Source organism: Pleurodeles waltl, chromosome 8 (assembly GCF_031143425.1).
Source record: "Pleurodeles waltl isolate 20211129_DDA chromosome 8, aPleWal1.hap1.20221129, whole genome shotgun sequence".
NCBI lineage: Eukaryota > Metazoa > Chordata > Amphibia > Caudata > Salamandridae > Pleurodeles > Pleurodeles waltl.
Window position 1 is genome coordinate 1,404,270,339 of NC_090447.1, and position 16,707 is coordinate 1,404,287,045.

The window sequence follows — 16,707 nt, forward strand, 5'->3', positions numbered from 1 at the left end:
CTGAGCACAGCGAACACACCTGCGAGGCCTGTCGTGCGTTCCGGTCCCGAAAAACACTCCGAGACCGTCGAGCCAGAAGACTTCAAATGGCGTCCGCACCGACAGCCCGACGGGAGTTCGAGGAACAGGAAGAGGAAGGTACCTTCTCGATCCAAGACTCAGACTCCGAAGGATTCGACGATACACAAACCGTGAGTAAGACGTCGAAAACCACACAAAGAAACATTTACAAGGCCCAGGGGACGCCACTGCCACCAGGCCATGGCTCAACCCATAAAATCGGTGACCGACCGTCGGCACCGAAAAAGGCCCAAACAGTGCCGAGATCGTCCGACTCCGGTCGAGACACCGGCACGCAGCCTTCTCGGGACCGAGAAAGTGCTGGAGACAAGCCTCGACACCGAGATGCCGGTGTGGACACGGCTCGACGCCGAGACAGCGGCACCGAAACAGATCGACGCCGAGAGGTTTCGGCCCCGAAAAGGAAAAAAGTCACCTCGGAGCCGAAAAAACACGCAGACAAAGTTTCGACGCCGAAACAAACTGCAAGCGACCCAGCTTCAGGCTCTTATACAGAAGAGCACTCGCTAACCTCCCAAATGCAGAAGCATAGGTTTGAGGAAGAGCTACAAGCAACTGATGCGGACCATACGCAAAAGCGTATCTTCATTCAGCAGGGGACAGGAAAAATAAGCACCCTTCCCCCCATTAGGAGAAAGAGAAGGTTGGAGTTCCAGACGGAACAAGCACCACAACAAAAAGTGGTGAAAAGAGTTACACCACCACCCTCTCCTCCGCCCGTGATTAACGTTTCACCAGCACAAACGCCATCACACTCCCCAGCTCACACCACCATGAGCCAGGGTGACCAAGACCAGGACGCATGGGACCTATACGACGCCCCAGTGTCAGATAACAGCCCAGAGGCATACCCTACAAAACCATCTCCACCAGAAGACAGCACCGCGTACTCTCAGGTGGTGGCTAGAGCAGCACAATTTCACAACGTAAGCCTCCACTCAGAACAGGTCGAGGATGATTTCTTGTTCAACACACTCTCCTCCACCCACAGCTCCTACCAAAGCCTGCCTATGCTCCCTGGTATGCTCCGGCACGCAAAAGACATATTTAAGGACCCGGTCAAAAGTAGGGCAATCACACCAAGGGTGGAAAAAAAGTATAAGCCGCCTCCTACAGACCCGGCTTTCATCACAACACAGCTGCCACCAGACTCTGTTGTTGTAGGAGCAGCTAGGAAAAGGGCCAACTCTCACACATCTGGAGATGCACCACCCCCAGATAAAGAAAGCCGCAAGTTTGATGCAGCTGGTAAAAGAGTCGCAGCACAAGCTGCAAACCAGTGGCGCATCGCGAACTCCCAGGCACTACTTGCGCGCTATGACAGAGCCCACTGGGACGAGATGCAACATCTCATTGAACATCTGCCCAAAGACTTCCAAAATAGGGCAAAACAAGTGGTTGAGGAGGGACAAGCCATCTCCAACAACCAGATCCGCTCCTCCATGGACGCTGCAGATACAGCTGCACGGACAATTAATACATCTGTAACTATCAGAAGGCATGCATGGCTCCGAACGTCTGGATTTAAACCAGAGATTCAACAAGCAGTTCTCAATATGCCTTTTAATGAAAAAGAACTGTTCGGTCCAGAAGTGGACACAGCGATTGAGAAACTCAAAAAAGATACGGACACTGCCAAAGCCATGGGCGCACTCTACTCCCCGCAGAGCAGAGGGAATTACAGCTCATTCCGTAAAACGCCCTTTCGAGGGGGGTTTCGAGGTCAAAGCACACAAGCCAGCACCTCACAAGCCACACCGTCCAGTTACCAAGGACAGTATAGAGGAGGTTTTCGGGGACAATATAGAGGAGGGCAATTCCCTAGAAATAGAGGAAGATTCCAAAGCCCCAAAACCCCTACTACTAAACAGTGACTCACATGTCACTCACCCCCTCCACACAACACCAGTGGGGGGACGAATAGGTCATTATTACAGAGCATGGGAGAAAATCACTACAGACACTTGGGTTCTAGCAATTATCCAACATGGTTACTGCATAGAATTTCTACAGTTCCCTCCAAACATACCACCAAAAGCACAAAATTTAACAACACACCATTCCAATCTCCTAGAGATACAAGTGCAGGCACTATTGCAAAAGAATGCAATCGAATTAGTGCCAAACACACAAATAAACACAGGAGTTTACTCACTGTACTTTCTGATACCAAAGAAGGACAAAACACTGAGACCAATCCTAGACCTCAGAGTAGTCAACACTTTCATCAAATCAGACCACTTCCACATGGTCACACTACAAGAAGTATTGCCATTGCTAAAGCTGCACGACTACATGGCAACTTTAGACCTCAAGGATGCTTATTTCCATATACCAATTCACCCATCGCACAGGAAATACCTAAGGTTTGTATTCAAAGGAATACATTACCAATTCAAGGTACTGCCTTTCGGATTAACAACCGCACCAAGAGTCTTTACCAAATGTCTAGCGGTAGTCGCTGCACACATCAGAAGGCAGCAAATACATGTGTTCCCATATCTAGACGACTGGCTAATCAAGGGCCATTCGTTAATAGAGTGCTCAAATCACACAAATCATATCATACAAACCCTCTTCAAACTAGGGTTCACCGTCAATTTCACAAAATCCAAAATTCGGCCACGCAAGGTACAACAATACCTGGGAGCCATAATAGACACATCAAAAGGAGTAGCCACTCCAAGTCCACAAAGAATTCAAAATTTCAACACCATCATACAACGCATGTATCCAACACAAAAGATACAAGCAAAGATGGTATTACAACTCCTAGGCATGATGTCATCATGCATAGCCATTGTCCCAAACGCAAGACTGCACATGAGGCCCTTACAACAATGCCTAGCATCACAGTGGTCTCAAGCACAGGGTCACCTTCTAGATCTGGTGTTAATAGACCGCCAAACTTACCTCTCGCTTCTGTGGTGGAACAACATAAATTTAAACAAGGGGCGGCCTTTCCAAGACCCAGTGCCACAATACGTAATAACAACAGATGCTTCCATGACAGGGTGGGGAGCACACCTCGATCAACACAGCATACAAGGACAATGGAACGTACATCAAACAAAACTGCATATCAATCACCTAGAACTTCTTGCAGTTTTTCAAGCACTAAAAGCTTTCCAACCAATAATAGTTCACAAATACATTCTCGTCAAAACAGACAACATGACAACAATGTATTATCTAAACAAGCAGGGAGGGACGCACTCCACGCAGTTAAGCATGTTAGCACAAAAAATTTGGCATTGGGCAATTCACAACCAAATTCGCCTAATTGCACAGTTTATACCAGGGATACAAAATCAACTCGCAGACAATCTCTCTCGAGATCACCAACAGGTCCACGAATGGGAAATTCACCCCCAAATACTGAACACTTATTTCAAACTCTGGGGAACACCTCAGATAGACTTGTTTGCGACAAGGGAGAACGCAAAATGCCAAAACTTCGCATCCAGATACCCACACAAACAATCCCAAGGCAATGCCCTATGGATGAACTGGTCAGGGATATTTGCTTACGCTTTTCCTCCTCTCCCTCTCCTTCCTTACCTGGTAAACAAACTCACTCAAAGCAAACTCAAACTCATATTGATAGCACCAACTTGGGCAAGGCAACCCTGGTACACAACGCTGCTAGACCTATCAGTGGTACCCTGCATCAAATTGCCCAACAGGCCAGATCTGTTGACACAGCACAACCAAAGGATCAGACACCCAGATCCAGCATCGCTGAATCTAGCAATCTGGCTCCTGAAATCCTAGAATTCGGGCACTTACAACTTACCCAAGAATGTATGGAAGTCATAAAACAAGCAAGAAGGCCATCCACCAGGCACTGCTATGCAAGTAAATGGAAGAGGTTTGTTTGCTACTGCCATATTAATCAAATACAACCATTACACACAACTCCAGAACATGTAGTGGGTTACTTGCTTCACTTACAAAAATCTAACCTAGCTTTCTCTTCCATTAAGATTCACCTTGCAGCAATATCTGCATACCTGCAGACTACCTATTCAACTTCCCTATATAAAATACCAGTCATTAAAGCATTCATGGAGGGCCTTAGGAGAATTATACCACCAAGAACACTACCTGTTCCTTCATGGAACCTAAATGTTGTCCTAACTAGACTTATGGGTCCACCTTTTGAACCCATGCACTCCTGCGACATACAGTTCCTAACCTGGAAGGTGGCATTTCTCATCGCCATTACTTCCCTGAGAAGAGTAAGCGAGATTCAGGCGTTTACTATACAGGAACCTTTTATACAACTACACAAAAATAAAGTCGTCCTAAGGACCAATCCTAAATTTTTGCCAAAGGTTATTTCACCGTTCCATCTAAATCAAACAGTGGAACTTCCGGTGTTCTTTCCACAGCCAGATACCGTAGCTGAAAGGGCACTACATACATTAGATGTCAAAAGAGCATTAATGTATTACATTGACAGAACAAAGAACATCAGAAAGACTAAACAACTCTTTATTGCATTTCAAAAACCTCATGCAGGAAACCCAATTTCAAAACAAGGTATAGCCAGATGGATAGTTAAATGCATCCAAATCTGCTACCTTAAAGCTAAACGACAGCTGCCCATTACACCAAGGGCACACTCAACCAGAAAGAAAGGTGCTACCATGGCCTTTCTAGGAAACATCCCAATGCAAGAAATATGTAAGGCAGCCACATGGTCTACGCCTCACACATTCACCAAGCACTACTGTGTAGACGTGTTATCCGCACAACAAGCCACCGTAGGTCAAGCCGTATTAAGGACATTATTTCAGACTACTTCCACTCCTACAGGCTGATCCACCGCTTTTGGGGAAATAACTGCTTACTAGTCTATGCAGAACATGCGTATCTACAGCGACAGATGCCATCGAACTGAAAATGTCACTTACCCAGTGTACATCTGTTCGTGGCATCAGTCGCAGTAGATTCGCATGTGCCCACCCGCCTCCCCGGGAGCCTGTAGCAGTTTGGAAGTTACCTTCAATTATTTATATATGTATCATCTCAACCTTAAATAAGTGCATACTTAGTCACTCCATTGCATGGGCACTATTACTACAATTCAACTCCTACCTCACCCTCTGCGGGGAAAAACAATCGAGGATGGAGTCGACGCCCATGCGCAATGGAGACAAAAGGAGGAGTCACTCGGTCCCGTGACTCGAAAGACTTCTTCGAAGAAAAACAACTTGTAACACTCCGGCCCAACACCAGATGGCGAGCTATTGCAGAACATGCGAATCTACTGCGACTGATGCCACGAACAGATGTACACTGGGTAAGTGACATTTTCATTTCTTAGTTTATTTTAAGAACCACAGGTTCAAGGTTTACAGTTAATACTTTAAATGTAAGGTACTTCACTTAGATACCTTAGGAACTTTGAGTGAAAGCAATATCACATAAAGTCTTTGTAAAAATGGCAATAAGCTATTTTCAAAGTGGACACAGTGCAAAAATCAACAGTTCCTGGGGGAGGTAAGTAAAGGTTAGTTTTGGAGGTAAGTAAAACACTTACATGTCTCAAGTTTGGGGCATAGGCAGCCCACTATTGAGGATTCAAGGCAACCCCAAAGTTACCACACCAGCAGCTCAGGGCCAGTCAGGTGCAGAGGTCAAAGAGGTGCCCAAAACACATAGGCGCCTATGGGGAACAGGGGTGTTCTGGTTCCAGTCTGCCAGCAGGTAAGTACCTGCGTCCTCGGGGGGGGGGGGCAGACCAGGGGGGTTTTGTAGAGCACTGGGGGGGGGACACGAGAAGGCACACAAAGTACACCCTCAGCGGCACAGGGGCGGCCGGGTGCAGTGAGCAAAGCAGGTGTCTGGTTTCAGATAGGAAACAATGGAGGGACCCGGTGGTCACTTTAGCGGTGCAGGCAGGCACAGGGGGGGGCTCCCTGGGGCAGCCACCACCTGGGCTAGGCAGAGGGTCGCCTGGGGGTCACTCCTGCGTCGAAGTTCGGTTCCTTCAGGTCCTGGGGGCTGCGGGTGCAGTGTTGGATCCAGGCGTCGGGTCCCTTGTTACAGGCAGTGGTGGTCAGGGGGAGCCTTTGGATTCTCTCTGCAGGTGTCGCTGTGGGGGCTCAGGGAGGTCGGCCCTGGTTACTGACGGGCTCACAGTCGCCGGGAAATCCTCCCTGAGGTGTTGGTTTTCTGCAGGTCGAGCCGGGGGCGTCTGGTGCAGAGTATAGAGTCTCACGCTTCCGGCGGGAAACTTGAAGTCCTTGGAAGTTGCTTCTTTGTTACAAAGAAGTTGCAGGTTTTGAACAGGGCCGCTGTTCACTGGAGTTTCTTGGTCCTGTAGTCCAGGGCAGTCCTCTGAGGCTTCAGAGGTCGCTGGTCCCTGTCAGATGCGTAGCTGGTGCAGGTTTTCGAAGTTGGAGACCAGCCGGTAGGGCTGGGGCCAAAGCAGTTGTCTGCTTCCTCCTTCTCTGCAGGCTTGTAGGTCAGCAGTCCTTCTTTCTTCAGGTTGCAGGAATCTGATTACTTGGGATCTGGGGAGCCCCTAAATACTGAATTTAGGGGTGTGTTTAGGTCTGGGAGGGCAGTAGCCAATGGCTACTGTCCTTGAGGGTGGCTACACCCTCTTTGTGCCTCCTCCCTTTGGGGAGGGGGGGCACATCCCTAATCCTATTGGGGGAATCCCCCAAACTCAAGATGGACGATTTCTCAAGGTAGGGGTCACCTCAGCTCAGGACACCTTAGGGGCTGGCCTGACTGGTGGGTGACTTCTCCTTGTTTTTCTCATTATCTCCTTCAGCCTTGCCGGCAAAAGTGGGGGCAGTGGCCGGAGGGGCGGGCATCTCCACTAGCTGGGATGCCCTGTGGTGCTGTAACAAAAGGGCTGAGCCTTTGAGGCTCACAGCCAGGTGTTACAGTTTCTGCAGGGGGAGGTGAGAAGCACCTCCACCCAGTACAGGCTTTGTTCCTGGCCACAGAGTGACAAAGGCACTCTCCCCATGTGGCCAGCAACATGTCAGGTGTGTGGCAGGCTGGCAGGAACTGGTCAGGCTACACTAGAAGTCGGTATATATTCAGGGCCTCTGGGTGTATTTCACAATAAGTTGCACACTGGCATCAGTGTGCATTTATTGTGCTGAGAAGTTTGATACCAAACTTCCCAGTTTTCAATGTAGCCATTATGGAACTGTGGAGTTCGTGTTTGACAGACTCCCAGACCATATACTCTTATGGCTGACCTGCACTTACAATGTCTAAGGTTTTTCTTAGGCACTGTAGGGGCATAGTGCTCATGCACATATGCCCTCGCCTGTGGTATAGTGCGCCCTGCCTTAGGGCTGTAAGGCCTGCTAGAGGGGTGACTTACCTATGCCACAGGCAGTGTGAGGTTGGCATGGCACTCTGAGGGGAGTGCCATGTCGACTTACTCATTTTCTCCCCACCAGCACACACAAGCTGTGAGGCAGTGTGCATGTGCTGAGTGAGGAGTCCCTAGGGTGGCATAAGACATGCTGCAGCCCTTAGAGACCTTCCCTGGCATCAGGGCCCTTGGTACCAGGGATACCAGTTACAAGGGACTTACCTGAGTGCCAGGGTTGTGCCAATTGGGGAGACAAATGTATAGTATAGGGAAAGAACACTGGTGCTGGGACCTGGTTAGAAGGGTCCCAGCACACTTTCAAATCATAACTTAGCATCAACAAAGGCTAAACATTAGGGGGTAACCATGCCAAGGAGGCATTTCCTTACAGTGAGACACCTTAGATTGTCAGCTTATTAATTCTGTTTGTGCTCGAGGTTTGTAGCTACTGATGACGTGAACGTCTCCTAAATCAAATAATTTTACAATATGATGCCTTACTTGATGTTTTATTTATTATTGAAGCTAAATTGTTAGTTGAAAGGTTAAGAGTTCTGCCCCATGTATTGGTGGATCTCCTATAACCATTTAAATGTATGCAGGATTCTAATGCTTGAGAGCTGTTGTTGGAGTCGACATTTTCATATCATTGATACGTTTTGATGCAAGTGCAAATTAAGCAAAATCTCTTGTACTTTTATTTCATTTTGTTAAGAGTGAGTGGTATGTAAATTTAGAATGGTGAAAGTGATTTCATGTAACTACTGAAAACCTATGCCATAACCCATTCAATTTTATTTTGTAGGTGACCAAGCAAGAAATTTTTTTCTTCAGTCTGGGTTACCCCAGCCCGTTTTGGCACAGATATGGTAAGTTGGAAGAATTTCAATAGTCAATTAATTATATGAATGTAGTAAGCAAAGAATAAATTTCTAGGAGTGTCATTCTTAAATAATTGAATTTAAGAATTGTAATTTCTTTCACTTCTTCTGTGGCAAATATTGCTGCATGTGGTTCTAAATAAGTTATCTGCTGTCCTATTAATGTAAACAACCCAATTATTTTCTGTCATATATGCCTCTTTTCACTTTTTGAGACACCATAATGTGGTGGCTGACATGGTACTGGCCAATTAGGCTGATCATACCTAGCTTTCATTAGGTTAGAGATTAGGTTCTCCATGCTAGGAATTTTACATTTCATGTTTATTGCAAGATTGTGGGGGTCTTTGCATTCACGGCTTTCATCTTCACAATTAAGTTTCTTTTTATTGCGAGCTAATCTATTCATTGCAGCTCATGCATTTTACCGTAGATTGCAGTCCTTTCAATAAATACATTGAAAACTTTCCTGCATCTCGTTTATTGCCGGTGAGTGACTGTGACTGAGACTTATCACTAACGTGAGAAAAGGGTAACTTCTTTTCCACCATGACCCCCTGATGTTACAATCTAGAGTGCATGCGTAAGGCTGGCAGAAATCACCTTTTACTATTTGGGTTTTTGGTGAGGTACTGCTTGTGAACCGGGAGGGTTGGGCCGACAGTTACGACTTGTTATAGGAGTAACTTGGTCGCCTACAAACAAAAATGCTGTCATCCCTAAACCAACAGTCTAGGAGCAAGAGTCCAACTACAACACTTGACATAAGGGTTTCTCTTTGTTTTGTACCCTGTTTATAACCACTAGTTTTAGATGTAATACAATATTAAGTACTTCATAACAGTAACATGAATCTCCAGAAGTGTTAAAAAATGGAAAACCTATTATGTTACTGACTTTATTAGTTCTCAGCTTTTTTGGAACTCTTTGGAGATTTATAACTTTGTTTTGAACTTTTTGAACCGTCTCCAAATGTTTTCGCTTTCTGTAAGTTGGATGCTTGTCAACAGCTGATATGGGGCGCATGTAGCCCTCACAAACAATTGTATTCTATCAAACATGATGAATCAGCATTGACTTTGCTGTCATCAAAATCAACAAGCTATAACCCTGAATATGTCCTGACCTATGTTAAAGGAACATAAGAAATTCCTTCTTTAAAAACTGTTTAACCTATATTTGTCATTGCTGCATCCAAACTTAATCCTTGCGACGTATGCCATCATAGGCCAAACACCGAGGAAACGTGTCTTTTTTTCTTACAGATTGTAAGGAAATGCCTCCTTGGCATGGTTACCCCCTGACTTTTTGACTTTTCTGATGCTAAGTTTTGATTTGAAAGTGTGCTGAGGCCTGCTAACCAGGCACCAGTGTTCTTTCCCTAACCTGTACTTTTGTTTTCACAATTGGCACACCTGGCATCCAGGTAAGTCCCTTGTAACTGGTACCAAGGGCCCTGATGCCAGGGAAGGTCTCTAAGGGCTGCAGCACATCTTATGCCACCCTGGGGACCCTCACTCAGCACAGACACACTTCTTGCCAGCTTGTGTGTGCTGGTGAGAACAAAACAAGTAAGTCGACATGGCACTCCCCTCAGGGTGCCATGCCAACCTCACACTGCCTATGCAGTATAGATAAGTCACCCCTCTAGCAGGCCTTACAGCCCTAAGGCAGGGTGCACTATACCATAGGTGAGGGCACCAGTGCATGAGCACTGTGCCCCTACAGTGTCTAAGCAAAACCTTAGACATTGTAAGTGCAGGGTAGCCATAAGAGTATATGGTCTGGGAGTCTGTCAAACACGAACTCCACAGCACCATAATGGCTACACTGAAAACTGGGAAGTTTGGTATCAAACTTCTCAGCACAATAAATGCACAATGATGCCAGTGTACATTTTATTGTAACATACACCCAAGAGGGCACCTTAGAGGTGCCCCCTGAAACCTTAACCAACTACCCGTGTAGGCTGACTGGTTTTAGCAGCCTGCCACACTCGAGACATGTTGCTGGCCACATGGGGAGAGTGCCTTTATCACTCTGTGGCTAGTAACAAAGCCTGTACTGGGTGGAGATGCTTATCACCTCCCCCTTGCAGGAACTGTAGCACCTGGCGGTGAGCCTCAAAGGCTCACCCTCTTTGTTACAGCACCCCAGGGCATTCCAGCTAGTGGAGTTGCCCGCCCCCTCCGGCCACGGCCCCACTTTTGGTGGCAAGGCCGGAGGAGATAATGAGAAAAACAAGGAGGAGTCACTGGCCAGTCAGGACAGCCCCTAAGGCAACCTGAGCTGAGGTGACTCTGACTTTTGGAAATCCTCCATCTTGCAGATGGAGGATTCCCCCAATAGGGATAGGAATGTGACTCCCTCCCCTTGGGAAGAGGCACAAAGAGGGTGTAGCCACTCTCAGGGCTAGTAGCCATTTGCTACTGCCCTCCCAGACCTAAACACCCCCCTAAATTCTGTATTTAGGGGCTCCCCAGAACCTAGGAACTCGGATTCCTGCAACCTAAGAAGAAGACTGCTAAGCTAAAAAACCCTGCAGAGAAGACGGAGACACCAACTACTTTGGCCCCAGCTCTACCAGCCTGTCTCCCCACTTCTAAAGACACAGCTCCAGCGACGCTTTCCCCAGGGACCAGCGACCTTTGAATCCTCAGAGGACTGCCCTGCTCTAGAAGGACCAAGAAACTCCCGAGGACAGCGGCTCTGTTCTCCCAAGACTTCAACTTTGTTTCAAAGGAGCAACTTTAAAACAACTTGCGTTTCCCGCCGGAAGCGTGAGACTTGCTACTCCACACCCGACGCCCCCAGCTCGACTTGTGGAGAAATAACACTTCAGGGAGGACTCCCCGGCGACTGCGAGATCGTGAGTAGCCAGAGTGGCTCCACTGAGCCCCCCACAGCGACGCCTGCAGAGGGAATCCCGAGGCTCCCCCTGACCACGACTGCCTGCTTCCCACATCCCGACGCCTGGTAAAGACTCTGAACCCGCAGCCCCCAGGACCTGAAGGATCCGAACTCCAGTGCAGGAGTGACCCCCCAGAAGGCCCTCTCCCTTGCCCAGGTGGTGGCTACTCCGAGGAGCCTCCCCCCCCTTCCATGCCTGCATCGCTGAAGAGACCCCTTGGTCTCCCATTGATTTCCATTGGAAACCTGACGCGTGTTTGCACACTGCACCCGGCCGCCCCGTGCTGCTGAGGGTGTACTTTCTGTGCTGACCTGTGTCCCCCCCGGTGCCCTACAAAACCCCCCTTGCTCTGCCCTCTGAAGACGCGGGTACTTACCTGCTGGCAGACTGGAACCGGGGCACCCCCTTCTCCATTGAAGCCTATGCGTTTTGGGCACCACTTTGACCCCTGCACCTGACCGGCCCTGAGCTGCTGGTGTGGTAACTTTGGGGTTGCTCGGACCCAAACTTGAACCCCGTAGGTGGTTTACTTACCTGCAAAAACTAACTAACTCTTACTCCCCCCAGGAACTGTTGAAAATTGCACTGTCTAGTTTTAAAATAGCTATATGTGATTTATTTGAAAACTGTGTATGCTATTTTGATTATTCAATGTTCCTAAAGTACCTACCTGCAATACCCTTCATTTGAAGTATTACATGTAAAATTTGAACCTGTGGTTCTTAAAATAAACTAAGAAAAGATATTTTTCTATACAAAAACCTATTGGCCTGGAATTGTCTCTGAGTGTGTGTTCCTCATTTATTGCTTGGGTATGTACAACAAATGCTTAACACTACTCCTTTGATAAGCCTACTGCTCGACCACACTACCACAAAATAGAGCATTAGTATTATCTCTTTTTGCCACAATCTTACCTCTAAGGGGAACCCTTGGACTCTGTGCATACTATTCCTTACTTTGAAATAGTGCATACAGAGCCAACTTCCTACACAGATCTTTTACTAGGAGAAATCTGGCAGTGCACCTTTTATCTTTCTTCCTTCCTCACTTTGATCAAATTTAATTACAACTCATTCATAGTATGTTCTGTTGGGCTATGTAAAGAAGTTCATCACATTCCCCATTGCACCATAAACGAATCCCTTCTTGATGTTCAGATTTTGTTGCAGAATTATTTACAATTATTTTTTAGAGGGGTTTAGAGTCTTTTCTAAACCAACAGTATGTGAAAATGTTTTCTCTAGTGATTCCAGTTTCTTTACCACTGATCAACATTGTGGTAGGTTTAAACATTGATGTTCATTTTATCTTTGTTTCGAAGAGTCACTGTTTTCAAATACAGGATTTCTAAGTTAAATTGTGCACATTCAACCAAGGTGTTGCATTATAGAAGCTGATGACTTCTTGTGTGGGTTTTGAGATCTAACCATGCAAGAAGTGACAGCTTTCATAGCTTGTTTAATGATTCCTATTTTCATGTCTTCTGATATATTCCCATACTCTACATCTTCTGCCTGTCTCATAATTTCTGTCAAGTCCCCGTATTGAAAATGTAACCATGTGTTAACATTTCCAATACTCCCTCATGACTTTTTAGTTCATGAACAAGTTTTTTAAAAACTGGTTGACCTTTGACAGGAGTAAACTGTATAAGTTCACCAAAAACTGATGTGTGTACTTCCAAACCGAACATCATAGTCCGTTCTGAGGACCTTTTGCATCCTCGGATGAATGAAAGCCAGTATAAGTTTTTACCATGCGAACTTCATCAATAATGAGAACTTTCACATTTTTTGAGACCTCTGGACACTTCATGACAGTTATCAACAGATAACTTTAGGTACTCTAGTTTGTTGGCATGTTTCACAGGTAACATAAGTAGTCTGTGCAATGTCACTCCTCTAAAATTACTAGTCATGTAGGACTACACGTGATCGAGCACAGCTAGTTTTTATGTGAACTAATGCATTCACCATTTTAATCAAAAACGTTTTCTCTGTACTTGCCTGATGGCTAAAATAGAGAAGTGTGTGTTGGCTCGAATGTTTTGCAAGTGCTTTCAAAGTTCTCATGTATCAGAGCCAGGTAAGATAATTCTCTTTTCTTACCTCTGTGACAGCTCAATTAACGATTATTGAAACTTAGTTTTGAATGTCTCACTAAACATCAGTTATAGCCAGTCACCCAATACTTCCCTTCCTCAATGTTCTCACCTGTTATTTCTGTATGTAAATCACAGCAGTACTTCATACAAACATACATTTTCTTGAAAGACACTTCAATTTGGGTAATAAGTGTCCATCATATGTGTTTTAAGGAGCTCTGCGCTTTCTGAATCCAACTGAACAAGATACTCAATTTCAGGAAAGTGTCTCAACACACATTTTCGTGTTGATGCTAGGCCTAAAATAGCCCAAATTATTGATTTGGACTTCCTGTATAAGCTTGCAGAACCATGTTTGATACAAGCTTCATAAGATCCAATTTCCCTGTGTGAGAGCATCTTTAAACTGAAACTGTAAAGCCTTTTACCTCAAGACTTCGCTGCTGCTATCTCTTTCCATACATCCTTCATTTTTGTCTTCTATGACTTTGTTATAGATGAAATGACGTATTGAGCTGCAGCGACAGAATTGTCTGCTGCAAACAGAATATCCATGTTGGCATTCCAAATGGACAGGATTACTGTATTGTAATCATTGATAACATTTGAAGCCTCACTTCTATTCAGGTTATATGTATTTTTAGGTGATTTCCCAGTAACAGTGTACCTGACTGCAGACATAAAACCACTCACTCTCTTTGGCGATGACAGACCCAGGGAATCTAAAACAACACTTAGGCCCTCATTATGAGTCTGGCGGTCTACTGACCCCCAGACTCGCGGTGGCGGTCCCACCGCCTATGGGCCAGCGGTGAAGACTGCATATTACGAGTGTGGCAGTTTGGCCTGTGCCAAACCGTCACTTTATTCCTACCGCCAGGGTGGTTGGACCACCGGGCCGGACATAAGCATCTCGGAGCTGGCAGTCCACCAAAGACCGCTGGTGGTATTAAGAGTCCCTTTTCCGCCAGGCATTTTGTGGCAGTAGCACCGCCATGAAACCCTAGCAGTAAGGGTACCCGTAACAGGAATTTGCGTTCCTGTAGACTACAAAACACCTCCCCTGCCCCAAAACCCCCCCCTCCACCATACACACACAAGCATCACCATCACGCATGCACAAACACTTCCCCCTCCCCCATTTATGACACACATACACATACTCACACACATCCATTCACACACCCCCCTCACTCCCACTCCCCTTACGGAGGACACTTTCCTCGTCCGACGAGGTGCTCCTCCTTGAGGGGACCGGAACAGGCAGTTCCACCGCCAACCGTGCCCGCCATCAGGACATCGCCACACTGTATTACAGGTCAGAATATGGCTGGCGGAGTCCTTTTGGCTGGGCAGGGCGGGGCTGGAAGTCGACCGCTAGCACGACTCCTGGAGGATTTCTACCCAAATTGTTGCAGAAAGCCTTCAGTACTTGTAACATGGTGGTCGGAAGACTGCTAGCACTGACTTTCTTCTGGTGTTCGCGGCTTCGGTGAGCTTTGCAAAAGACCACCAAGGTCGTAATGAGAGCCATAGTGTATTATTTCCCTTTTGCTCTGTATCGTTTAAAATATTTGCCACATTTATGAGACTGGAATTGCAAGACTTGTTGCCGAAGAGTTCTCTTCTGAGACTTTCCCAGAATGTCACAAGTTACATATTGTTCAGTGAATTACAACACTGAGTCATCAGTATCTTGATCAAAATTTGGTGCACCTTTCACTCACAGTAACATTGGATATGTGGTACTCCTCTGACTTTGTGTACTTCTTCTGGAGAAAAGAATACAACCTTACCTAGTAGTCTTGGTTTATTTTTGTTGCAGATAAAATGAAGCATGGCTTCAAATCTGTGAAGTAGCTACAAACATTTGCAGAATCAATGGAACACAATTCACCTGCATACTTGAAATCAGTCCCTGGAATGTTTGTGTTAGTCTGCCAGAGAAAGTCATGATGATCACCCCAAGCATACTCTGCACTACTCAGTGTAACCAATCCAGTAGATGCAACTAGATTGCGTAACTTACACTTTAGCTCACCATGACTACAAAACCAATTTTCATTGGTACCATTTTGGCAAGCCATAACGTTCATCAATTTAGATTCTAGTACCTCCTCTTTACCATTTACTTGTTCCACAAAATCCCTTGCAGTGATGTCATTAAACCGTGTCCCTGTTCTCATAACACAGCCTACAGCATAAGATAAGACTGACATATCTGTCTGAAACAAAAGTTGCAAAATGTATGGTATATTTTAACTAAAGTGGGGATCTTCAGAATACAATCTATTGTATCTATAGTCTTATGCAAGAATCTGTATGTGACGTTCATCATAATGAATTACTTCCCCTGTGGGAAACATTGGAGAACACTGTGCTTCTAAGCTATTTTCTCACACACTTATTGGTTCTCCTTTTGCTTACTTCATCTAGTGCAATTCTAAAGCATTACCCATCATATATCTGGAATGTCAAGGGTGAATGATGTAATGTTCATGTATTTCTTCTGCTTTATCCAAGTCAATGTTTTCAAACTGGCCACAAGGAGCCGATGTGAAATTTTCAGTTTTATGACAGGTAACGTGTTCCTCTACATCAATATCCTTGTAAAACATATTTTATAATTTAAGGCACTGCAAAGCTCATTTAACCCTATCAGTGCTCACAAGCTCCTGCCATTTTCTTTTCTCTTTGGTAGGTTCTTCTTCTAGGTTTACCTCTATGTAACCTGATCTAAACCATGTTTATGTCTGGTGCAGGAGATTATTAGATTCTAGGAAATTGGATAGATCAGCGGTTCCCAACCTATGGTCTGTGGACCCACAGGGGTCCATGACCCATTCCAAGGGGGTCCGCAGGCCTCTAGCACCTACCGAAGCCTTCTGCAGAAGAGCTGTGCCTTGTGTTGTTGTGAGGCAACACAGCATTCAGGAAGCTCAAGCCTTGGGCCGGCAGGACGGCGCTTCTCCAACTGGGTTGTCTTAAAAGAAACACAAGTGTTTTCATATTTGATTTGTGCAGCAGTTTTAAAGGCACTGCAAAGTTCCTTGTATATTTATCAGTTTTAGGCAGAAATAAAAGTATCAGTATAACTCAGGTGAATAATGTACCTGCTGGAGAGAGATGGGAGTTTTGTCTAGTGGCAGTTTTGACTACTCTCAGGTGTTCAATATGCTTTCTGCAAAGAACGTGTACCAAGCTTATAAAAGGACAGTATTTTTGTGCATAGCTCAGTGGGTTACTGCTTTTGTTTGCTTTTTGTTACTGTGCAGATCATTAGTTAAAAACACATAATGTAGCACAGTGAGCTATGAACTACCCTCAAAGAGCTGCATGCAAACTGCATTGTACAAGTTGGAAAGTTATATTTTTT

The 16,707-nt window shown here is 45.7% G+C and overlaps 1 protein-coding gene across 3 annotated transcripts in view; it reads left to right on the plus strand.

Moving 5' to 3' along the window:
* Positions 1–16,707, plus strand: part of ITSN1 (intersectin 1) — a 1,130,286-nt gene that overhangs the window by 121,226 nt on the left and 992,353 nt on the right. For all 3 annotated transcript variants that reach the window (XM_069202488.1, XM_069202489.1, XM_069202490.1), the window contains exon 4: positions 8,238–8,301. In XM_069202488.1, coding sequence (XP_069058589.1) covers positions 8,238–8,301 — 64 coding nt within the window. The remainder of the gene's footprint in view (positions 1–8,237; positions 8,302–16,707) is intronic.